The 26285-nt window shown below is 42.9% G+C and overlaps 1 protein-coding gene across 1 annotated transcript in view; it reads right to left on the bottom strand.

Moving 5' to 3' along the window:
* dennd4a (DENN/MADD domain containing 4A) overlaps positions 1-26285 on the bottom strand; it is a 74443-nt gene that overhangs the window by 47792 nt on the left and 366 nt on the right. The window contains 8 exon segments of the mRNA XM_055155719.1: positions 3064-3208; positions 4108-4166; positions 4258-4324; positions 8128-8363; positions 12742-12911; positions 13082-13151; positions 14593-14839; positions 18772-19132. Of these exon segments, the coding sequence (XP_055011694.1) occupies positions 3064-3208; positions 4108-4166; positions 4258-4324; positions 8128-8363; positions 12742-12911; positions 13082-13151; positions 14593-14839; positions 18772-19115 (1338 nt within the window). The 5' untranslated portion in view covers positions 19116-19132.

Consider the following 26285-nt stretch of genomic DNA (forward strand, 5'->3'; position numbering starts at 1 on the left):
AGTTTCTGCTTTATTCTCTGACCTGTTCCAAAGTCGTTTCCTCGTCACAAACCTGGAGTTGTGTTTTATTTCATTCACACGTGGAGATGTAACAGACGAATAATAAAGATTTACTCCAACATGTGAATGAAACAAACACGACTCCAGCTCTGAGTGTGTCCAGGAAACATTAGAACATTAGAACATTAGAACATGGCTGATAATGAAAAAAAAAAACAACCCAGTGAAGCATGTGCAAATGTTGTGAAACAGTAAAAGGTCCAGATCTGAGCAGAGTCCAGGTCCGTTTGTGAGGGAGGGAGGCTCTTTTCACATGAACTCAACATTACATAAGAGCACTCAGCTCCTACAGGAACAGGAGAGCGTCAGTCCAGTGTGTGTGTGTGTGTGTGTGTGTGTGTGTGTGCGTGTGTGTGCGTGTGTGCGTGGGGGTGTGTGTGCGTGTGCTGTTTTTCTTTTTGGAGACACATTTATTGTCCTTCCCGCTGTCTAAACCCGAACACACACAGACTCTGGTGAACATTTCGCAGGGAGGTTCGGACCATTAATAAAATATGAATCGAGCTGGAGATGAGTCATTTCCAGATGTCGGTTTTTACGCTCTGCAGACTCCAGGCTCCTGTCAAATGTGGATTACACTTCAAACTTTGGAAGGAGAAGAAGAAGAAATCACTTTTGTGTTAAATGGCTGAGATAAAGTCTGAAATGTTTTTGTGCAAGAAAAGAAAATCAATGAAATGAAAGGCGTTTTTATTTGCCAGAAATCCGAGAATAAAGAAAACAGACTGCGCAGTTTGAGCCTTTTTCTGGTAAATCACTAAATAAATGTGTTTCCAAAGGCCAATCTGACACTTTTGTGATTCTGTTCTGTTATATAATGTTATGTATTATAGATTTCCTCAGAGATCAGTGCATCCTTCAGGTGTCATCCTTCATTTGGTGTTTCACTTATTTAAAATGTTGTAGCACTGAGTCTCTTAGTTCACGTTCAGACTGCAGGATTTAATGCTCAGTTCGGATTTTTTTGTGGAATTTCCAATTAAATGTGACTTGTTGTGAACTTTAAACGCCCCAAAAGTGTCTCGCATGAGGATCGGAGACATGACGACGTCACACACAGAGAAACTTAAACCTGGACGCAGCATCGAGCACCTGGAGATTTTAAAGCTGCTGTGGAACCGGAGCCAGAACATGAACAGATGATTTGTTTTCAGGAGGAGACTGAGAAGGAGAAGGACGAGGTTTTTTGAACGTGGAGTTTTGTGGAGCAGCGGCAGCGACGTCCGTAGAAAAGAAACGTGTGTGTGCAGAGTCGCAGAGTGGACGACTGATCTGATCTGAGCTTCACTGCTTCATTTTAGTGAACTCTTCCTGAACAACTTTTGAAGAACTCTTCTTGGGGCAGGGTTCCTCTTCAGTAACGCAGATCTCCAGAAATTCTATCGGCTAAACTCTGGGCTTGTCTCCCAAAATCTGGTCCAGTTGTTGGTAAAATGTTCAGGTCACACATCCACGGCCGTTTTGTTTGTTTGAGTCTTTATCCTCCTTGTTTTTTCTCGCAGGATCTTTATTTTTCATTGACATTGAAGCCAGTTCCGTCTGTAGCTGCTCTCGGACATTTCAAAAACACCTGGGTCCGATAAGACGCGTCCAATTTGTCCTGAACACATCGATCCCCCCAAATATGAATGAACTCACTAACCTCACTTTCCTTCCACTGACGAGACTCTGAACCTTCCGAGCCTCAAAATTCCCTTGTCGTCCGTCGTGGTTGTGTCTTTCTTCTGTTTCCGCCTCCTTCAGCAGAACAGTGTCATTTGTTTCTTGTTGGTGACGTGTAGGCTGGACATTCAGACTGAAGTCGCGTGTCAAAAGATCAGATCTGTTTGGGTTTTAGGAGCACAGATCCAAGTGTCCTGAGTCACATTTGAAAGATCAGATACAGGAGCATTAGGGGCGTAAGAAAAATCAGATTTGGGTCACTTCAGGCTGCAGACTGAACGCAGATTAAATCACTTTTCTGCACTGAAGGAGGTGGAAACTGGAAGAAAAACACAACCACAGCGGACGACAACACAAGAGAAGTTTTGAACTCTGAAGACTCCGAGTCTCGTCAGTGGAGGGAAAGCGAGGTTAGTGAGTTCATTCATATTTGGGAGGATATCAGATAACAGAACCAGATGGTTTTTGAAATGAAAGCTAAAGAAATGTCCGAGCGCAGCTACAGGTGTCCTGGCTCCAGTGTCAACGAAAATAAAGATCCTGCGAGAAAAAACAAGGAGGATAAAGACTCAAACAAACGTGTGACCTGTTCATTTTACCAACAACTGGACCAGATTTTAGGAGACAAGCTCAGAGTTTAGTCGATAGAATTGCTGGATATCTGCGTTACTAAAGAAGAACCCTGTCCCCGAAAAGAGTTCTTCAAATGTTGTTCACGAAGACTTCACAAAAATAGTGCATGAACTCCATGTGAGTGAAGCAGTGAAGCTCAGATCAGTCGTCCACTCTGTGACTCTGCACACACACGTTCTTTTCTCTGGACGTTGCTGCCGCTGCTCCACAAAACTCCACGACCAAAAAACCTCGTCCTTCTCCTTCTCAATCTCCTCCTGAAAACAAATCATCTGTTCATCTGTTCATGCTCTGGCTCCGGTTCGACAACAGCTTCAAAATCTCCAGGTGCTCGATGCTGCATCCATGTTTAGGTTTCTCTGTGTGTGACGTCGTCGTGTCTCCAGTGTCACATGTGGGACACTTTTGGGGCGTTTAAAGTTCACACTGGAGTCACACACAAGTCACATTTAACTGGAAATGTGAACGACCTCGCAAAAAAAAATCTGAATTGGGCATTAAGTCCTGCAGTCTGAACGTGGACTTATTTTCCATCAGGTTAAATCACTGCGGCGTCTTTGCCCCCTACAGGTCACAGGAGGGACTGACACATGTTTAAATGGTGAACGAGCAGCGCGGCTAAACGACGTGTGAAACATCCGAGTGTGTGTGTGAAGAATCCCTCAGTCGTCCAGGTATTTTCTCCTCATCCGAGTGTGTGAGACTCACAGAGACCAGAGCTTCGGTCACACTGGTCAGAACGGCCGGACGCAGCGAGTGGACCAGGATCTTATGTTCTGTGACGGCCAAAACCAGAAGAGTCACCGCGTTTTTAGGGCCCAGGTTCAACAGCAACGTCGACAGGCTCCCCCCACTAAAAACACACACAAAAACACACAATCACACACAAAAAACCCCAATCACACACAGGCTCTGTGCACTAACACAGAAACACAACAGATATAAATAAAAAATAAATAAAATACATAAAACCAGACAAATTTCTTTATTTCAGACTCAAAGTCAAAAACAACGGCTCCTGATCTAAATCCTCTGTGTATTATTAATTTTTTTAAAAACTTTTTTTTGGCATTGTTGGCAAAAGTGTGCAGTGTGTCTCCATCAGTGTTGAGCATTTTACTTTAAAAAAGTAATTAGTCACCGTTACATAATACTTGCCCCATAAAGTAACTGAGTTAGTAACTCAGTTACTGGGCTGTAAAAGTAATGAATGACTCAGTAAAGTAATTATCCTTTTATTTTTCATCTTATATACTACTGCATCAAAGAACTTTATAGTAACTGAATGACGAATAAATAAATAACCGTATTTTTCAGCAGGTATTTAACGGTATAACAGCAGTGAGACGTGAAACAAGAGACTCCGCCCACCCAACTTCTTAGCCAATCACATTGTCCCTGCTCTGTCCCTCGCGCTCCTCGCTCCTGCTGATGACGTCCGTCTGTCGCCGCATGAAACCCGACACCGCGACGCCTCATTCAACCCGACTGTAACGCGACACTTTACGACATATTTCCCCGTAACGAGAACGGCGCTGTAACGATGGGGAGAGTCATTCTTTAGATCACTCCGTTACTGAAAATGTAGCGCCGTTTTACTTAAACGCCATGATTCCCAACACTGATCACCGCGGTAACTGCTGAACATTCTGTCAGAGGCACACAGGCAAAACTCCTGACTGAAAAGGATCAGTACTTCAGTATGACAGAGTAAAAGTATCAGAAGTATCAGAGTAAAAGTGTTGTACGTACCTGAGGGGCAGCGGCGAGGACACGGGCTGACTCAGGATCAGACTGTCGTGAGGAGACAACTGTGGACACACAAAAGACACACACGTCACACAAACGTCACACAAACGTCACACATCAGTCCCGTCAATCATCACTGTTGGTGAATCTCACCTGGACCAGAATCCGAGGTCTCTGAACCGACGGAAATGGAACGTTTAACATAAAATGAGCGACGTGTCTGAGGAGAAAACACCAAGAATTAACAAAATGTACAAAGAGAAAAGAGTCAGAAACATCTACGATCTAATGTTCTAATGTTCTAATGTTCTAATGTTCTAATGTTCTAACACTGTTCCCTCGTCACACTCAGAGCTGGAGTTGTGTTTGTTTGAGTGACTCTTTATTCTGAGTCTGTCTACGTCTCCAAAACTCCAAACGCTCTGCTTCACCTTGTGATGTCATGTGTCATGTCGTGGTTTTGAAGCTTCTCTGATAAAAACAAGAACTTCCTGAATCAGTCGGTGAAACGGGCGAGTTGGTGATTGTTCATCTTCAGAGCTCAGGACGCTCACAGACGACGACCCAGAAGATCCTAAAAGACGTGAAACATCCTCTAAACTCAGAGCTTCAGCTGCTTCCATCTGGTCTGAGGCTTTTAGTCCCAAGATCTAGAACTAATCGTTTTAAAAGCTGCTTTGTTGCGTCTGCTGTCAAACTTATGAATAAATTGTGATCAATTTATCTAACAACTTGGAAAACTTATTTAATATTTACTGTGATTTTAGCCAAGTGTGATGGATGAATTTAATTAATTGTTTATGAAACAAACTGTTCTGCTCTGGAGCTCTGGAACACTTTCATTTGTGATTGTGTTTTTATTTGCGTTTTTCTTCATAATGTGGATGAATCAAATGTGAAATGTTGAACCAGCCTCAAATCTGCAAAACTAATTTACCTACGGATACGAATAAAGCGACCGAACCAAACCTAACCTAAGTTCTTAGTTGTAACCGACTCGCTGGTGCGTTGGGTTTACGTGGTTTACGTGGTTTACGTTCTCCTCTCACACATTCCACACACGCAAGACGCCGTTTACTCGACCGACGCAGCGGTTCTGAGCGACTTTTTCCTGAACTGTTGCTTCCTCGCAGTTTGCGCAAAGTTTATCGCGATGGTCGACGAGAATCAACGACCAGTTCACCGCGAAAGAAAGAAAGTCCGTGTTTTGAGGTTGCTGAAATAAGAATCGAAAGGGAAAAGGAGCGAAGACAAACTAAGGCGATTCTTGGAGATTCCTTCCAGCGATGGCGCGACTGAAGCAGACGAAGGGTCGAAAGGCTCACGTGTTGGTCGATAAATGACTTCTGGACACGAAACTTCAACAGCGATTCTAAGCGTGCAGCGGCTGAAAACGAGCATGATTTCTAGAGTGAGGAGGAGGCGGGAGGAGATGTTTCTACTGAGGGAGCGGTGGAGGAGGAGGTGACCAACATTTGAAAAAGAACAAACAGTCGCTGTGTTTTTCTTTCCTTGTAAAATCCTCTGTACAACCTTTAAATCTGAGTCTAACTAAAGTCTAAAGTCCCGTTTCTAAACCCTGAGCCTGATGTTTATAGATGTTTGTAGATGTTTGTAGATGTTTGTAGATGTTTGTAGATGTTTATAGATGTTTGTAGATGTTTATAGATGTTTGTAGATGTTTGTAGATGTTTGTAGATGTGTTGTAGATGTTTGTAGATGTTTGTAGATGTTTGTAGATGTTTGTAGATGTTTATAGATGTTTGTAGATGTTTGTAGATGTTTGTAGATGTTTGTAGATGTTTGTAGATGTTTGTAGATGTTTGTAGATGTTTGTAGATGTTTTTAGATGTTTATAGATAGATGTTGTAGATGTTTGTAGATGTTTTGTAGATGATTTTGTAGATGTTTGTAGATGTTTGTAGATGTTTGTAGATGTTTGTAGATGATGTTTGTAGATGTTTGTAGATGTTTGTAGATGTTTTTGTTTGTAGATGTTTTGTAGATGTTTGTAGATGTTTGTAGATGTTTGTAGATGTTTGTAGATGTTTGTAGATGTTTGTAGATGTTTGTAGATGTTTGTAGATGTTTGTAGATGTTTGTAGATGTTTGTAGATGTTTGTAGATGTTTGTAGAGTAGATGTTTGTTGTTTGTAGATGTTTGTAGATGTTTGTAGATGTTTGTAGATGTTTTGTAGATGTTTGTAGATGTTTTGTAGATGTTGTTGTGATAGATGTTTGTAGATGTTTGTAGATGTTTTGTAGATGTTTGTAGATGTTTGTAGATGTTTGTAGATGTTTGTAGATGTTTGTAGATGTTTGTAGATGATGTTTGTAGATGATTTTGTGGATGTTTGTAGATGATGTTTGTAGATGTTTGTAGATGTTTGTAGATGTTTAGATGTTTGTAGATGTTTTGTAGATGTTTGTAGATGTTTTGTAGATGTTTTGTAGATGTTTTGTAGATGTTTTTGTAGATGTTTGTAGATGTTTGTAGATGTTTGTAGATGTTTGTAGATGTTTGTAGATGTTTGTAGATGTTTGTAGATGTTTGTAGATGTTTGTAGATGTTTGTAGATGTTTGTAGATGTTTGTAGATGTTTGTAGATGTTTTGTGTAGATGTTTATAGATGTTTGTAGATGTTTGTAGATGTTTGTAGATGTTTGTAGATGTTTGTAGATGTTTGTAGATGTTTGTAGATGTAGATGTTTGTAGATGTTTGTAGATGTTTGTAGATGTTTTTGATGTAGATGTTTGTAGATGTTTGTAGATGTTTTTGTAGATGTTGTAGTAGATGTTTGTAGATGTTTGTAGATGTTTGTAGATGTAGATGTTTGTAGATGTTTGTAGATGTTTGTAGATGTTTGTAGATGTTTGTAGATGTTTGTAGATGTTTGTAGATGTTTGTAGATGTTTGTAGATGTTTGTAGATGTTTGTAGATGTTTGTAGATGTTTGTAGATGTTTGTAGATGTTTATAGATGTTTGTAGATGTTTGTAGATGTTTGTAGATGTTTGTAGATGTTTGTAGATGTGTTCGTAGATGTTTGTAGATGTTCTGTAGATGTTTGTAGATGTTTGTAGATGTTTGTAGATAGATGTTTGTAGATGATGTTTGTAGATGATGTTTGTAGATGTTTGTAGATGTTTGTAGATGTTTGTAGATGTTTGTAGATGTTTGTAGATGTTTGTAGATGTTTGTAGATGTTTGTAGATGTTTGTAGATGTTTGTAGATGTTTGTAGATGTTTGTAGATGTTTGTAGATGTTTGTAGATGTTTGTAGATAGATGTTCATGTTTGTAGATAGATGTTTGTAGATGTTTGTAGATGTTTGTAGATGTTTGTAGATGTTTGTAGATGTTTGTAGATGTTTGTAGATGTTTGTAGATGTTTGTAGATGTTTGTAGATGTTTGTAGATGTTTTGTAGATGTTTGTAGATGTTTTTGTAGATGTTTGTAGATGTTTGTAGATGTTTTGTAGATGTTTGTAGATGTTTGTAGATGTTTGTAGATGTTTGTAGATGTTTGTAGATGTTTGTAGATGTTTGTAGATGTTCGTAGATGTTCGTAGATGTTTGTAGATGTTTGTAGATGTTTGTAGATGTTTGTAGATGTTTGTAGATGTTTGTAGATGTTCGTAGATGTTTGTAGATGTTTGTAGATGTTTGTAGATGTTTGTAGATGTTGTAGATGTTGTAGATGTTTTAGATGATGTTTGTAGATGTTTGTAGATGTTTGTAGATGTTTGTAGATGTTTGTAGATGTTTGTAGATGTTTGTAGATGTTTGTAGATGTTTGTAGATGTTCGTGGATGTTCGTAGATGTTTGTAGATGTTGGTAGATGTTTGTAGATGTTTGTAGATGTTTGTAGATGTTTGTGAGATGTTTGTAGATGTTTGTAGATGTTTGTAGATGTTTGTAGATGTTTGTAGATGTTTGTAGATGTTTGTGGATGTTTGTAGATGTTTGTAGATGTTTGTAGATGTTCGTAGATGTTTGTAGATGTTTGTAGGAGCTGGTACTTTTCGATGGGCAGGGCGTGAGGTCCGGAGATGGAGTATCGGTAGAGGAACGTGAGGAAGCTCCTGAAGGACTGGAAGAAGGGCCAGTGCGACAGGAGGCAGATGCTCTTGTTGCTATAGAGACCACTCCCATCAGGACCGAGGCCCGAGCAGGACAGGCCCAGGTCCGAGCGCTGCCGCTGGGTCAGAACCTCCTCCGGGTACGGCTCGTAGAACTGGATCGCTGCGCCGTACACCTGCACACAAACACACACAAACACACAACATGAACACACAACATGAACACACAACATGAACACACAACCTGCACACAAACACACAACATGAACACACAACATGAACACACAACATGAACACACAACATAAACACACAACATAAACACACAACATGAACACAAACACACAACATGAACACACAACATGAACACACAACATGAACACACAACATGAACACACAACATGAACACACAACATGAACACACAACATGAACACACAACATGAACACACAACATAAACACACAACATAAAACACAAATAACACACAACATAAACACACAACATGAACACGAACACACATGCACACAAACACACAAACATGAACACACAACATGAACACACAACATGAACACAACACACAACATGAACAACATGACACAACACACAACACATGAACACACAACATGAACACACAACATGAACAACACACAACATGAACACACAACATGACACACACACATGAACACACAACATGAACAACATGAACACACACAAACACACAACATGAACACACAACATGAACACACAACCTGCACACAACACACAACATGAACACACAACATGAACACACAACATGAACACAAACACACAACATGAACACACAACATGAACACACACACACACAACATGAACACACAACATGAACACACAACATAAACACACAACATGAACACACAACACACACAAACACACAACATGAACACACAACATGAACACACAACATGAACACAAACACACAACATAAACACACAACATGAACACAAAACACAACATGAACACAAACACACAACCTCCTCTGGGTTCGGCTCGTAGAACTGGATCTCAGAGCCGTACACTTGCACACAAACACACAACACACTTGTGTGTCCAGTCTGTTTGATTCAAAACCAAAATGTTCTTTTTAAATTACTTCCAATTGTGCTGGAAGTTTTTCCTAATTTTTCCATTTTGTTTGAATTAAAATGATTTTTGTTTTGTTTTCATCATTTCGATGAAAAACAATAAAATCACAGCTGATGATTTACAAAAATGATGAAGTGTCTGAAAACTCAAACATGTTGGACATAAATGTGCACACACACACACACACACACACACACACACACACACACACACACACACACACACACACACACACACACACACACACACACACACACACACGTGTCGGGTCCAGGACACGATGCTCAGAACCAGAGACGGAGACTTTAAAACAATGACGAGTTTAAAAAGATCTTTTTCATTGTCGTTTCTTTCATATTTGGGACGTGAAAATAAAATTCTTCTGTTTATTGTAAAATCCATTTGTGCCGAGACAAAAGAAGCAACCGCAGAAACGCAGAGTCAGAAAACTATTTTCTGTGTCCTGCATTATTAAACAGGTCAGAACAAGGCTCACACACACACACACACACACACACACACACACACACACACACACAGACACACACACAGACACACACACACACTACACACACACACACACACACACACACACACACACACACACACACACACACACACACACACACACACACACACACACACACACACACACACACACACACACACACACACACACACACACACACACACACACACACACACACACACACACACACACACACACACACACACACACACACACACACACACACACACACACACACACACACACACACACAGACACACACACACACACACACACACACACAGACACACACACACACACACACACACACACACACAGACACACACACACACACACACACACACACACACACACACACACACACACACACACACACACACAGACACACACACACACACACACACACACACACACACACACACACACACACACACACACACACACACACACACACACACACAGACACACACACACACACACACACACACACACACACACACACACACTCACACACACACACACACACACACACAGACACACACACAGACACACACACACACACACTACACACACACACACACACACACACACACACACACACACACACACACACACACACACACACACACACACACACACACACACAGACACACACACACACACACACACACTCACACACACACACACACACACACACAGCACACACACACACACACACACTACACACACACACACACACACACACACACTAACACACACACACACACACACACACACACACACACACACACACACACACACACACACACACACACACACACACACACACACACACAGACACACACACACACACACACACACACACAGACACACACACACTAACACACACACTAACACACACACACAGACACACACACACTAACACACACACACACACACACACAAACCCAGACACACACACTCTTGTGTTTTCTGCACTGACTCAGACACTTTCAGATTCTCCTGAGAAAACAGAACATGTTCAGATGTTCTGCTCCAACAGAACCTCCTCAGAACTCAGAGTCAGATTTGTGAAATAAAACACCTCTAATGTGAACATCATCAGTTTATACCTTTAAATCATGTTTAAATCATGTTTAAATCACGTTTAAATCACGTTTAAATCACGTTTAAATCATGTTTAAATCATGTTTAAATCACGTTTAAATCATGTTTAAATCATGTTTAAATCATGTTTAAATCATGTTTAAATCACGTTTAAATCACGTTTAATCATGTTTAAATCCTGTTTAAATCATGGGTTTAAATCATGTTTAAATCACGTTTGAAATCTGATGGTTGGTCTGAGTCTGATGGGTTTTGGTCTGAGGTCCTGGGTTTTGAGTCTGAATCTGAGTCGTCTGGTCTGAGTCTGAGGTCTGATCTGAGTCTGAGTCTGGGTTTTGGTCTGAGTCTGAGTCTGAGTCTGGGTTTTTGGGTCTGAGTCTGGGTTTTGGTCTGAGTCTGGGGGTCTGAGTCTGGGTTTTGGTCTGAGTCTGGGTTTTGGTCTGAGTCTGGGTTTTGGTCTGAGTCTGGGTTTTGGTCTGAGTCTGGGTTTTGGGTCTGAGTCTGGGTTTTGGTCTGAGTCTGGGTTTTGGTCTGAGTCTGGGTTGAGTCTGGGTTTTGGTCTGAGTCTGGGTTTTGGTCTGAGTCTGGGTTTTGGTCTGAGTCTGGGTTTTGGTCTGAGTCTGGGTTTTGGGTCTGAGTCTGGGTTTGGTCTGAGTCTGGGTTTTGGGTCTGAGTCTGGGTTTTGGGTCTGAGTCTGGGTCTGGGTCTGAGTCTGGGTTTTGGTCTGAGTCTGGGTTTTGGGTCTGAGTCTGGGTTTTGGTCTGAGTCTGGGTTTTGGGTCTGAGTCTGGGTTTTTGGTCTGAGTCTGGGTTTTGGTCTGAGTCTGGGTTTTGGTCTGAGTCTGGGTTTTGGTCTGAGTCTGGGTGGATCTGCAGTGTCTGATGACATCTCACAGTGTTTGTTTTCTCTACAAACGTCTCATGTTTAACACAGCAGCTCTTCTGCTGCAGTCGCACTCGGAGCTTCTCTGTCTCTGAGTGAAACACCAGATGCCCTCCCAGCATCACATGATCAGACACACATCACAAAATCAGACCAAACAAGTGAGTTCAGATGTCACCAAACTCTGTCGCTGCATTAAACAGTTTGAACACGACGTTTGAGTTTGTGCTTTTGTTGACATTAGCGATGCGCACACGTTAGCAACATTAGCATAACATTAGCATCATACAAACACACACACACACACACACACACACAGGAGGAGCGACTAAAGGCAAACACACACGTCCCATCAGTGTTTGAAGTGTCAGATTAAACTTGTCCAAACACTCGGGGGGCGGAGTCACGTTTGGTTTTCAGACTCAGACTCTGAGATTCTGAGTCTGAACAACAGAACAGACGAGTCTCCGCCCCCTGAGCGTGACATCAGCACGTTCTCGTCGCGACGGGACTCTCGGCTCATTTACGGGATCTGAATCTTCTGGACTCATTCACTTTAAAAGAGTCGTTCAGAAGATCGGCTCTTTAAATATTTATTTGTAACAGAATCAAGTGTGAGAACGAATTTAATCCACAAACGAATCACAGACAAACACGACTCAGATCAGATCTGTTTAAATCTGTTCCCTTTTGAAATGATGAAGAATCTTAATAAAATATTCCACTATAGTAATAATAATTTAAAATCAAACTGTTCTTATGATGCCACGTGTGTGTTTTTGTGCACAGCTCTCACTCTCAAAATGAGCCTCGTTTCTAAGTGTTCACATGAAGGAGCCGTTCAAAAGAGCCAAACGTTCACGAGAGCCACATCAGCAAAACACCAATGAGAACAAGAAAAAGAGCAGAGACTGACCTTTTCCCCCGAGGCTCCGGTCAGGACGAAGGTGGAGAAGACGGGCAGCGAGTGTTTGGTGTGGTGAGGCCAGCACTCGATGGTGGCGCCCATGGGCAAACAGAACATGGGCACAGACTCGGGCAGAGGGAAGGACTCGTAATCGTCCTCGGGGTAACGGCACAGCAGACCTGCCCACGGCAAACACAACAACAGCTACAGAAACCGCGGCACCATGCAGAACTGTTCAACGTTTCACTCTCAGTCTGGTCATTTTCAGGTTTACAGTTTTAACTCAGTTTGTAATTCCGTCCTGGTTACTAAGCAACCAACATGAGTTTAAATATGAGAAGAGCTTCACCTGCTTTGTACGCGATGGTGTTCGCTTTGGCCAAAGACTTCTTATAACAAAGGTACACGGACGAGCCCCACTGAAACAACAAACACAGTTTAATCATTTATTGTGTGTCATTTATTGTGTGTTATTTATTGTGCGTCACAGAGGTCATGTTCAGACTGCAGGGTTTGATGCTCAGTTCAGATTTTTTTGTGAAAAGTCGTTCACATTTCCAGTTAAACGTGTCTTGTGAGTGATCTCCAGTGTGAACTTTAAACGCTCCAAATGTGTCCCGCATGTGCACTGGACAAAACGACGACGTCACACGAGGTTTGGGCGGTATCCAAATTTTGATACCGTTAAACCTTCTCGGGATTTTACCAGGGTAAACGGTATTACCAAAATGTTTTAGTACGACTTTGGTAAATTACGAAGCCGCACCACTGTACAGTCTACAGTCTCCAACGCGGTACACACACAGAACAAACTCACCATCAGCAGAACACCCCTCTGTCACAGAGAGAACACTCATATTCCACTGAGTCGTGTCCTTTAGTCCAACAGAAACTGAACCACATCAGACACAAGGAAAGAACTGTTTTTATCAGCGCTCTATAATTTATGTAAATGAGTCATGTGGTTTTAATTTTTGTTTCTGTAAAATGTAAACAAATGTGGCCTGGAGACAAAATGCTGCCAAATTCACAAGTAGCAGAAGTACTTTTTTTGGACCAACTCTCTTGCGGTCGGACTTGTCGTCTTGTCTTGTTTCTCTTATGAGCGTCACGTGACAATGGAACAAAACTAATCGAACGTCGTCTCCCCACACATGTTAAAGAAACATTATAGACACTTTTACTTTTAAACCGTGAAACATTAAACTGAAAATGTAACCACACATTTATTTGTGCTGAGCAAACTAATGTAGGGAACAATAAATGATAATATTATAGTAGGGTCCTTATGCACTGCAGTTATTGATGCTGTTGCCTCTTTTTGATACTGCGGGAAACTGTAATAACGTAATACCGCCCAACCCAACGTCACACACAGCGAGCGTCATCAGTGTTTACGGAAGTCGCCTAAACTCTGGGCTCGGTAATTCTGGTAATTCTTTTTTTCGCTTCATTTGTTTTGAGTCTTTATTCTTTATCCTTTTCTCGCAAGCTCTATATTTTTCATTGACACTGGAGCCAGGAACGTCTGTAACTGCGCTCATTTCTTTGACAATTATTTCAAAAACCACCCAAGATGCCTCCAATTTGTCCTGAATACAGCGCTCCTCCCAAACATGAATGAACTCGCTAACCTCAACGAGACCCCGAGCCTCCGAGACGTGAAGTCGCATGTTAAAGATCAGATATGTTTGAGTTTTAGAAGCACAGATCCAAGTGTCGAAAAGCTCAGATCTATGTCATTAAAAGATCAGATACAGGAGCGTAATGGTGAGAAAATCAGATTTGTGTCCTTCATGCTGCAGTCTGAACGTGGTCTTGTCGTGTGTCATGTCACGGTGGTGCAGACAGGGGGCGCACCATGCTGCTGTTGAGGTTCTTGTCCACTTTGCAGAAGGTGTGGGGGGGGCTCTCTCCTTTGCCGGGCACGATGATGCAGACGTCGGTGAGGGCGAGGGACGTGTGGGGCTGGCTCTTGGGCGCGCGGCGGTACGTGATGTAGATCCTCTGAGACGACGAGCTGCTGATGTTCGCCGGGCGACCTGAGGGCGTCGTCTGCACGATGTGACAGCCCGACTTCAGCTTCTCCTTCCACTCGTACAGCACCCTGAGGAGCACAGGAGAAGAACATCTACAGTGTCACTCTGATCCACCTTCACTACGATCATCTGGATCTACGGAAGCCGAGAGGATCACAACAAACGCAAACGGCTGCAAAAAAATACAAACGCGACAACACAACAAAAAAAGCCACAACAAACCAAAAAAAAGCCACAACACACCACAAAAAGCCACAACGGAAATGACCGCGGGCCTCTATTTTAATACAAACGCCGCAACACAAACGCAAAAGCCACGACACATTAAAAAGTCACAACGGAAATGACCGCAGGACTCTATTTTGCGACGGACCGATCAAGCGGCAAGTGAAGAAGAAGAACTACAACATGAAAAGTAAAGGAACGGAGAAGTTGGAAACGTAAGTAAAAGTAATTTATTGTTTTATCATTATTCACTTCATGTTGTAGTTCTTCTTCTTCACTTGCCGCTCGATCGGTCCGTCGGAAAATAGAGTCCCGCGGTCACTTCCGTTGTGGCTTTTTAATGTGTTGTGGCTTTTTTAATGTGTTGCGGCATTTGCGTTTGTGTTGTGGCGTTTGTATTCATTGCGTGTTTGCATTAAAATAGAGTCCTGCGGTCATTTCCGTTGTGGCTTTTTTTGATGTGTTGTGGCTTTTTGATGTGTTGTGTCTTTTTTAATGTGTTGTTTTGGCTTTTTAAATGTGTTGTGGCTTTTTAATGTGTTGTGGCTTTTTGATGTGTTGTGGCTTTTTAATGTGTTGTGTCTTTTTTAATGTGTTGTGGCTTTTTAACGTGTTGTGTCTTTTTAATGTGTTGTGTCTTTTTAATGTGTTGTGTCTTTTTGATGTGTTGTGCTTTTTAATGTGTTGTGTCTTTTTTATGTGTTGTGCTTTTTAATGTGTTGTGTCTTTTTATGTGTTGTGTCTTTTTAATGTGTTGTGCCTTTTTAACGTGTTGTGTCTTTTTTATGTGTTGTGGCTTTTTGGTGTGTTGTGGCATTAGCGCTTGTTGCGGCGTTTGCATTAAAATAGAGTCCCGCGGTCATTTCCGTTGTGGCTTTTTTTGGTGTGTTGTGGCTTTTTGTTGTGTTGCCGCATTTGTATTTGTTGCGGCGTTTGCGTTTGTTGCGACCCCTGTCGGCTTCCGTATGGATCATTTTAACCCTCAAATTCACAATCTCTGCAGAAGATACGAGGAGCTGCTCACTTGAAAACCACCACTTCATGACATCACAAGGTGGAACAGAGCATTTGGAGATGTAAACAGACTCATAATAAAGAGGAGTCGTGGTCATGTGAGTCAGGTTTCTGTGCTACAGGAGCTTTAATGTGCAGTAAACTGTATAATATTCACATTATGCAGTAAATTATTCAATAGTTTCAAGTATGAGTCACTCGGCAAAATGTCTGAATTTGAATGAGTAAAACTAATGGAGCAGGTTCTGTGGTGAATAATGGAAAAGTGAACTCCTGTGAGCTCGGACTCCGCTGCGAGGAAATGACCGTTACTTTTAAAGTAGAAAGAAAAGAAAAAACAAGAACATGACTTAAACCAGGACTCGAGGATCTGACCAAAATAATCAGACTTTTTCTCTACGTAATCTCTTAATCTAATCAAGTCAATTAGACAAAACGCACTTTAATTATTGTAATTTACAAGAAAAATACACATATTCTGAAGGATTTTACTCACAGAGGACCGACTCAAGCCTGCAGGAAGAAACTCCAACTATAAATCACACAAAACCAACTCCTGCGAGGTTTAAGTCAAGTTCAAATGTTTTTCCTCTTCAGAATAAGAGCTGGAGTTGTGTTTGTTTCATTCACATGTTTGAGTAACTCTTTATTTTACTCTGTTCTACCTTGTGATGTCATGAAGTGGTAGTTTAAGTGAACAGTTCCTTTAGGTCTGTAGAGATCATTAGTCTGATTCATGAGCTGGTTTCACTTGGTGGAAACCGTGTGACCTGCAGCATTAGGATTCGTTCACTCAACAGTAGACGGGACTTTTTAAAATTTAACCAATCGCTGCTGTTTGGTCGTGACGTTTGTAAAGCTCCAAATCCTGTGGGAAGAAGAACAATAACGTCTTTCCCCGAGACCAAATTCACCAAACATTCTCTTTGTTCAGACTTTAAATCCTCTGGGATCTCGGGAATCGTCGCCAACACAGAATGTCTGTCTCTTCTCTGATTGGCTGGAGCCTGAACTCACACTTCTGGAGTTTTTGCGAATCGTCCAGTGACCAGAGTTTCGCGTCATGGGTCGATTCCTGATCTAGTCGCTGAAGAGAAATGAAACTAAGCGGAGGCACTAGGTTCACCAGACTGACTAAAAGATCAGCAACTCCAGGACTGAAATGATCCAGATGATTCTAGTGAAGGTGTGTGGAGTTTAAAAACACAGAGGAGCACTTCCTGTATCACCACATGATGACATCACAAAGTGGAACAGAGTGTTTTCAGTTTGAGAGAAGAACTCAGTCTAAATCTGCAGGATTTATGTGTTAAATGTGTGAATGAAACAAAACACAAGTCCAGGTAGAAAAGAGATCAGAAAACTGTGAGCTGGGCCTTTAATGGAACAACACTAAAGTATCAAATATTTTATTTATTTATTTATTTATTTACTGAATAGGGACAGTTTATATTAATGAACATCTACAACACTGCAGAGTAAATGTGACAGATTATAACAAATTTATAAAAAAGTCCCTCGGAAACACCACAAATTTAACAAAAAAAAGAATAACAAGTGACAAGCCGCTGTATACTATTTACTCGAGTACTGCTGTATACTGTGAGTATAATATTTACTCGAGTACTGCTGTATACTGTGAGTATAATATTTACTCGAGTACTGCTGTATACTGTGAGTATAATATTTACTCGAGTACTGCTGTAGTATTTTCATGTTACCGTTTGAAGATGTAAAATTCAAATAAACTGTAAATTTGAAAAAAAAAAAAAATAATAATAATCTTAGTGTAAAATAAGACCAAAGTGTGTCAGAGTCACTGTGTGTCAGAGTACAGCGGGAGTGTATTCGAGTACAGTATGTGAGTACAGTATGTGAGTACAGTATGTGAGTACAGTGGGTGTGTACTCGAGTACAGTAGGAGCAGAGTGAGACAGTGTGAGTATTCGAGTACAGCAGCAGAGTGTATTCGAGTATTCAACCCAAAACCTGCTCCAGGTCCAGAACAGTTGATAGTCAAGGTCAGTTAAACACAATCAATTCAATCGTTGTGTCCTTAGGCAAGACACTTCACCCACATTGCCTAGTATGAAAGTGGTGTGTGTGTGTGTGTGTGTACGTCTGTGTGTGTCTGTGTGTGTATGTGTATGTGTGTGTGTGCGTGTGTGTGTACGTCTGTGTGTGTGTGTATGTCTGTGTGCGTGTATGTATGTTGTGTGTGTGAGTGTGTGTATGTGTATGTGTGTGTGCATGTGTGCGTCTGTGTGTGTGTGTGTGTGAGTGTGTGTTGTGCGTCTGTGTGTGTATGTGTGTGTGTGTGTGTGTGAGTGTGTCTGTGAGTGTGTGCATGTGTGCGTCTGTGTGTGTATGTGTGTGTGTGTGTGTGCATTGTGCGTCTGTGTGTGTGTGTGTGTGTGTGAGTGTGTGTGTGCGTCTGTGTGTGTATGTGTGTGTGTGTGTGTGTGTGTGTGTGTACGTCTGTGTGTGTGTGTATGTGTGTGTGTGTGTGTGTGTGTGTGTGTGTGTGTGTGTGTGTGTGTGTCGTGTGTGTGTGTGTGTGTGTGTGTGTGTATGTGTGTGTGTGTGTGTGTGTGTGTGTGTGTGTGTGTGTGTGTGTGTGTGTGTGTGTGTGTGTGTGTGTGTGTGTGTGTGTGTGCGTGTGTGTGTGTCTGTGTGTGTGTGTATGTCTGTGTGCGTGTGTGTATGTGTGTGTGTGTGCAGATTAGAGCAGCAGTGATTAGTGCAGGTCAGGGTGGATTACCCCAGGTCTGTCAGAGGAGGTTTATCTCGTCCTCGTCTGAAGCACAGGAAGATCTGCTGCCCCCTGAGACTGGCTCCGTTCAGCTCGGCCGACAGTCCGGACGGCGTGTTCTCCACGCAGGTGAAACCCGCCGGCACCTCCTCGCCCAGGGACCGGATCACCACCGCCACGTCCGTGATGGGGGCTTTGGGCCGAGCCGCCCGCGGGGAAACGTCGTCCCAGTGCGGCCCCTCCTCCTGAGGTGTGGGAGACTCCGAGAGGCCGGTCTCCAGGGGTGTGGGAGACTCTGTGAGGCCAGCCACCACAAAGTAGTCGGCTACACGAGGCCCTTTATCCTCCATCATGGAACATTCCCCCTCAGCTGCAAACACGACACACAAAGAGACACAAAGACACAAAGAGACAGTTACATCAGGCCGTGTTCAGAGAGCGTGGCATTTAGCACTGAATGTCGTTTACAGATGTGTGGGGTGTGGTTACAGGTGTGTGGGGTGTGGTTACAGGTGTGTGGGGTGTGGTTACAGGGTGTGGTTACAGGTGGTGTGTGGGGTGTGGTTACAGGTGTGTGGGGTGTGGTTACAGGTGTGTGGGGTGTGGTTACAGGTGTGGTGGTGTGTGGGGTGTGGTTACAGGTGTGTGGGTGTGGTTACAGGTGTGTGGGGTGTGGTTACAGGTGTGTGGGGTGTGGTTACAGGTGTGTGGGGTGTGGTTACGTGGGGTGTGGTTACGTGTGAGGTGTGGTTACAGGTGTGGTTACAGGGGTGTGTGGGTGTGGTTACAGGTGTGTGTGGTTACAGGTGTGTGGGGTGTGTGTGGTTACTGTGGGGTGTGGTTACAGGTGTGTGGGGTGTGGTTACAGGTGTGTGGGGTGTGGTTACAGGTGTGTGAGGTGTGGTTACAGGTGTGTGAGGTGTGGGGCAGTGTGTTCTGTGAGGAACCAGGACAGTCGTCGGCTCGAGGTCAGTGGAACAAAGCTCTGTTCTTTTTAAAGCTCCTAAATCTCACAAACCGACCCTGAGCTTTAACTCATGTTCTAATGTTCTAATGTTCTAATGTTCTAATCAGGGCCTGACCAGTGTGGAATGTTTGCAGCTGATATGATTCAGATAAAACAGGAGTTGGAGGAGTTGATATAAAAGCTGATATATTTACTTAGTGATGTAAAATTCACTGTAAATCTTCAGTTGATTATAAAACTTTGACTTAGGTTTGGTTCGACTGGATTTAAATTAATTTTGTTTAGGCGACGTTTCCTGTTTTTCTGTCTCTTTACGTCAGATTTAAAGACAGGACTTTGGACTAAAAGCATTTTGGTATCACATTCTGACCTGTACAGAAAATAAGTAAACCGGCACTGTCAGCTTTAGAGATGATCATAAATGTGTGCACCGCTGTAATTAATGATATGTGTAAATGTGGATCATTCACACGTATGTTCACGTCTCATTCACACATCAGTGCAGGTCCAGTCACATGTGCAGACTCTAGAGTCACTTTACACCAGAACAATGTCAGAAAACAAACTGTTTATGTGGAGCTACAGCAGATAAACAATGAGAAAGAACCAAAACCCTCACACAGGCTCCTCTCAGATCACAAGTCTGAACTCATAAGTTTGATAAAAACTGTAGCTGTAGTTTTCTTTCTTGCCTAAACTGAGCTGAAGTTCACTTTTATTTCTCGTCAGTTTTGTGGCTCAGACACAAGAGCGTTTAAAGCAGCGCCTCAGGATATGTGGATCTACAGCTGTGCACAGGTGTAAACAAGCGCTCGTGAGTGACTCTGGGGGTGTGTTCAGGGGCAGTATGACGTTACAGACACAGACAAATGATAAATCTGTGGAAGTGCCACTAATTAGGACATTTATCTGTCTGTAAATTGGATTAAATGGACAAAATATAGAGAGTCTAATCTTCATAACGAGGTGTAACTGCCCACACGGACTATCGGCCCAGATCGATAAGATTTAGACCGATACCGATACTGATATGTCTCCAATATATCGGCCAGGCCCAAGTTCTAATGTTCCTGGTCACACTCAGAGCTGGAGTTGTGTTTGTTTGAGTAAATCTTTATTATGAGTCTGTTACATCTCCAAAACTCCAAACTCTCTGCTCCACCTTGTGATGTCATCAAGTGATAAAGTTTTCAAGTTCTCAGATCCTTTTCCCTTCAGTCAAGATCGGTAAAGAAATTCCAGGACTGAAATGATCCAGATGATTCTAGTGAAGGTGTGTGGAGTTTAAAAACACAGTGGAGCACTTCCTGTATCACCACATGATGACATCACAAGGTGGAACAGGGTGATTTCAGTTTGAGAGAAGAATTTAAACTGAAAAACTGTGCAGGTTTGTGTGTTAAACCATGTGAATGAAACAAAAAAAACACAACTCCAGAGCAGAGAACAAGAGTCATGAGACATTTAAATAAACGAATAATAAATGCATCAATAAATAAATAAAAACTCCTAATATATTTTAATATATGATAATAAAAGTGCAGATTATAAATGTGACTCTGCAGCCTGTAAACGCAGCAGGTTTATTCTGCGGTTGAAAAACACTGGAGGCGGTTTGTGTTTGGCCTCGTTTCTCTGCAGCTGGAGACAGATCTGTCATCGGACGCTCAGAGGGTCGATATATCGCTCAAGAAAATATAAACGATAAACCTGAACGTGATTACACCAAAATAACCATAAAGTCAATAAATGTTCCTGACATCATCAAGTCTGAGTCTGAGTCTGAACACGACGCCTCCTTCAGTTTAAATCACTCGAGAACAAACCAAACATCTGCTCCAGCTCCTCACCTCTGCCTCTGAAACCGCTCTGCAACGGCTTTTCAAAATAAAAGACTCTGCAACGGCTTTTCAAAATAAAAGACTCTGCAACGGCTTTTGCAAAATAAAAGACTCTGCAACGGCTTTTCAAAATAAAAGACTCTGCAACGGCTTTTGAAAATAAAAGACTCTGCAACGGCTTTTCAAAATAAAAGACTCTCCAACGGCTTTTCAAAATAAAAGACTCTGCAACGGCTTTTCAAAATAAAACACTCTGCAACGGCTTTTCAAAATAAAACACTCTGCATTAATTGTACAAAATAAGAGACTCTGCAACAGCTTTTCAAAATAAGAGACTCTGCAAAAAGCTTTTCAAATTAAAAGACTCTGCATCAGATTTTCAAAATAAAATACTCTCTATTAGATTTTCAAAATAAAAAAACTCTGCAACAAATTTTCTAAATAAAAGACTCTACATCAGCTTTTCAAAATAAGAGACTCTGCGTCAGCTTTTCAAAATAAGAAACTCTGCAACGGCTTTTCAAAATAAAAGACTGCATCAGCTTTTGAAAATAAGAGACTCTGCAACAGATTTTCAAAATAAGAGACTGTGCTTCTGCTTTTCAAAATAAAAGACTGCATCAGCTTTTTAAAATAAAAGACTCTGAAACAGCTCTACAAAATAAAAGACTCTGCATAAGCTTTTCAAAATAAGAGTCTATATCAGCTTTTCAAAATAAAAGACTCTAAATCAGCTTTTCAAAATAAGAGCCTCTACATAAGGATTACAAAATAAGAGCTCTCCTTGGCACATCTGGCTCGTGTTAAGTACATTCCCGACGTTCCGTTTGGCAGTGAAATACGGTGGCGGCGGCGGCGGCGGCGGCGGCGGCGTTGGTGACCTCGCTCGCGCTCGAACCCCGGGATGTTATGTAAAAGAAAACAGAGTTTGTGGGAGAAATGGGAGGACGTGTGTTTGAGCACCCAGAGGTGCTGCTCCCTCCAGGACGAGAAGTGAGCCAGAACAGCTGCGCCAGATTTAAACGAAAACTATTAAGAGTCAAACGACGACGAGGAGGAGGACGAGGAGGAGGAACGCTAACACCAGGCACTTCTCACTGTCTGCACTCACACACACACACACACACACACACACTGACACACACACACACACACTGACACACACACACTGACACACACACACACACACACACACACACACACACACACACACACTGACACACACACACTGACACACACACACACACACACACACACACACTGACACACACACACACACACACACACACACACTGACACACACACACACACACACACACACACACACACTGACACACACACACACTGCACACACACACACACACACACTGACACACACACACACACACACACACACACACTTTTAACGACACACGTACAGGAGGAATAATGTGATCTAGTGTCTCTGCACACACAGTATAAACAGTCTGATGTAATAATGTGGAGACGTTTGTGTCAGTGTCGTACGGTGCAGGTCTCTGGTTCTTTCATGTTGATGTCGATTATTTAGAATCCAGAGAAACGATAAACTCGATATTATTTACAGTCGATATAATCGGCCGATATGTGGGTCAGAGTTTTATATTTAAAGTTCTTACATGACACAAAAGTGACTCATTGTGTCACTTTTCTGGTGGAGCTTCTGTTAAACACTTTTCTCTGTACTGATTTGTCAAAGTCTGATCCCGTCAGAGTCTGGTCCTGGTCTGGGTCTGGGTCCTGGTCTGGGTCTGGGTCTGGGTCCTGGTCTGGGTCTGGGTCCTGGTCTGGGTCTGGGTCTGGGTCTGGGTCTGGGTCCTGGTCTGGGTCTGGGTCCTGGTCTGGACTTGGATGAGACTCTGGGAAAGTCAGGAGCCACAGGAGGCGCCAGTCATAAAAACTGTTTTTGTGTCCTTAGGCAAGACACTTCACCCTCATTGCCTAGTGTGACAGTGGTGTGTGTGTGAGTGATGGTGGTCAGAGGGACCGATGGCACAGATCTGCAGCCTCGCTTCTGTCAATCTGCCCCAGGGCAGCTGTGGCTACAGCAGTAGTTTAAAACCACCGGGTCTGGAGTGAATGAATCATAAACTGTCAGGCGTCTTTGAGTGTCCAAAAAAGCACTTTATAAAACTGATGCATTATTATGAAGATGTTATTGTTTTGTCTGGAATGTTCCACAGTGTGGCATTAAACCAGACCAAACCAGACCAAGAGACAGGTCAGATCTGTGGAGAGGCGACCCTGCTCACAGTCAGGCTTCGTTTACACAGAGTCAGTGTGTTGAGAAACTAATATTTTCCCTCCGTTTTCCAAAATCACATTGTGCAGCATCGTTTTCAAAAAAGTTTTCGTTTACATCGACCTGAATAAATCAAACATCGTCAGAACGACACCGAGTCTCTGGGCAGAACTGGATCAGACTCAAACCTGTAGCTTTTATTTCATTACAGTTGTAAGTTTGACTCACAAACACGTTCAAAATGGAGCATTAGTGAGCGGCTCGCCTCTCCACAGATCTGATACAGCCTCATGTGTCTCTGCTCATGGATCTGAAACATCAGCTGTGTGAAAATGAAACATGTGAAAAGTGTTTCAGCAGAAGAAGAAACACGACTGCTGCTCTTCATCATCATCAGAGTAAAAGTGAAACTCTGGTCGCACTAAAACTGTTTATTTCACTTTACAAACACCAAACCAGAGTTTTCCAGAATCTCCACTTTAGACGAGTTTTTACAAAGATTCATTTTCAGAGGCAAATTCTCTGTTTTTGTGTAAAAGACGAAAACAAACGAACAAACGAAGAGAAATGAGTCAGTTTTTTTAAATTCCCGAGTACGAGTGAACAGAGCCTCAGAATCTTTGTTTTTCTAGGGATTTTTGAGCAATAAATCCTCCTGTGATGAAATAAATGTAAAGTGGAGCTGTTTAAAGTCACACTGTGGAACATTCCAGACAGAACAACGACGTCTCCATAAAAACAACCAAAAAGTTACACAGTGCAGCTTTAATCCATGTTCTACTGTTTGTTTCTTTCACATGTTTGAGTAAATCTGCAGTATTCCACATCTCCTCCTCCTCATGAGGTCGTTTAAAGTTTAAATTTACAGGATCAAATTTTCTCGTTTGCTTCTCGTGATTTGATCCTGAACATGTGAAATAAAAGTGTGAATATTGTGAAGATGAAGTTTGTTTTTTTCTGTAAAATCTGATGAGTTTGTACAAACATGTGACGCTCTTCACCGACTCCTGTGGCCCGGATTAAATATAGAAATAATCCCACACATCCTCCACATCTGCTCCTCCTCCTCATCCTCACTCGTCTCCTCCTCCTCATCACCCTCCTCGCTCGTTTCCTCACCCTCCTCGCTCGTTTCCTCACCCTCCTCACCCTCCTCCTCTTCATCCTCACCCTCTTCCTCCTCTACAGGAAACACGCGCCTAAAATGGTATCAGCGTCGCCATGACAACTGCCTTTAAAACCTCAGCATCAGAGGAGAGAGGAGACGAGTGAGGAGACGAGTGAGGAGACGAGAGAGGAGAGGAGAGAGGAGATGAGTGAGGAGACGAGTGAGGAGACAAGTGAGGAGAGAGGAGACGAGTGAGGAGACAAGTGAGGGGAGAGGAGAGGAGAGAGGAGACGAGTGAGGAGACGAGTGAGGAGACGAGTGAGGAGAGAGAGAGGAGAGAGGAGACGAGTGAGGAGACAAGTGAGGGGAGAGGAGAGGAGAGAGGAGAGAGGAGACGAGAGAGGAGACAAGTGAGGAGACAAGTGAGGAGAGAGGAGACGAGTGAGGAGTGAGGAGACAAGTGAGGAGAGAGGAGACGAGTGAGGAGAGAGGAGACGAGTGAGGGGAGAGGAGAGGAGAGAGGAGATGACTGAGGAGACAAGTGAGGAGAGGAGAGAGGAGAGACTCCAGTGAAAGTCCATGTTGTTCTCTGTAAGTGTGTGTGTCTGTTCTGTCTGGAATGTTCCACAGTGACTTTAAACACATCGACTTCACATTTATTTAATCACAGGAGGATTTAGAGACAAAACTACAAACACTGTGACTGTGAGTCGCCTCTCCACAGATCTGACCTGGAACTCAAACACACACACACACACACAGAGCCATCACACACTCAGGTGGACTCGGTGGACTCGGGTCTGTGTGAGTGCGCGTGCGGGTGGGAGGGCGCGCGCTCACATCTGTTTCTGTTTACGCGTCAGGTCCTCACAGGTCATGAACATTCCTCACGTTTGACAGGGGCGCCCCTGCGTGACCGTGCGTGACCGTGCGTGACCGTGCGTGTGCGTGCGTGAGCGTGGGGAACCCGCACACGCCCAGACTCCGCGAGGAAAGTCCACGGAACAAAAACACGAGGAGAGACCGGCTCCCGATACCGATACTCCTCTAACCCCGGGAGCCGATGCTCCTCTAACCCCAGGAGCCGATGCTTGCAGGAGCCATCTTACGGAGCATCAGGATGAGATAAGCCTGCGTCACGTGACCCGCTCTGACCAATCACAGCGCAGTAAATAACCCGAGTCCAGGCGGAGAGAAAATGCCCTTTAAACCGCCCGAACCTAATGTGAAATGTTCCGTAATAATGTGCACACGTCACGTGCATGAGCCGGTGAACCGAGTCCCCGCGGGGCCGCGGAGGCGCGCGCGCGTCCCGCTTTAATTATGCAATTAGACAAAGCCCAGTTC

The sequence above is a fragment of the Boleophthalmus pectinirostris genome, unplaced genomic scaffold, assembly GCF_026225935.1.
Source record: "Boleophthalmus pectinirostris isolate CB_2022bp ecotype Guang Dong unplaced genomic scaffold, ASM2622593v1 HiC_scaffold_2, whole genome shotgun sequence".
Lineage (NCBI taxonomy): Eukaryota > Metazoa > Chordata > Actinopteri > Gobiiformes > Gobiidae > Boleophthalmus > Boleophthalmus pectinirostris.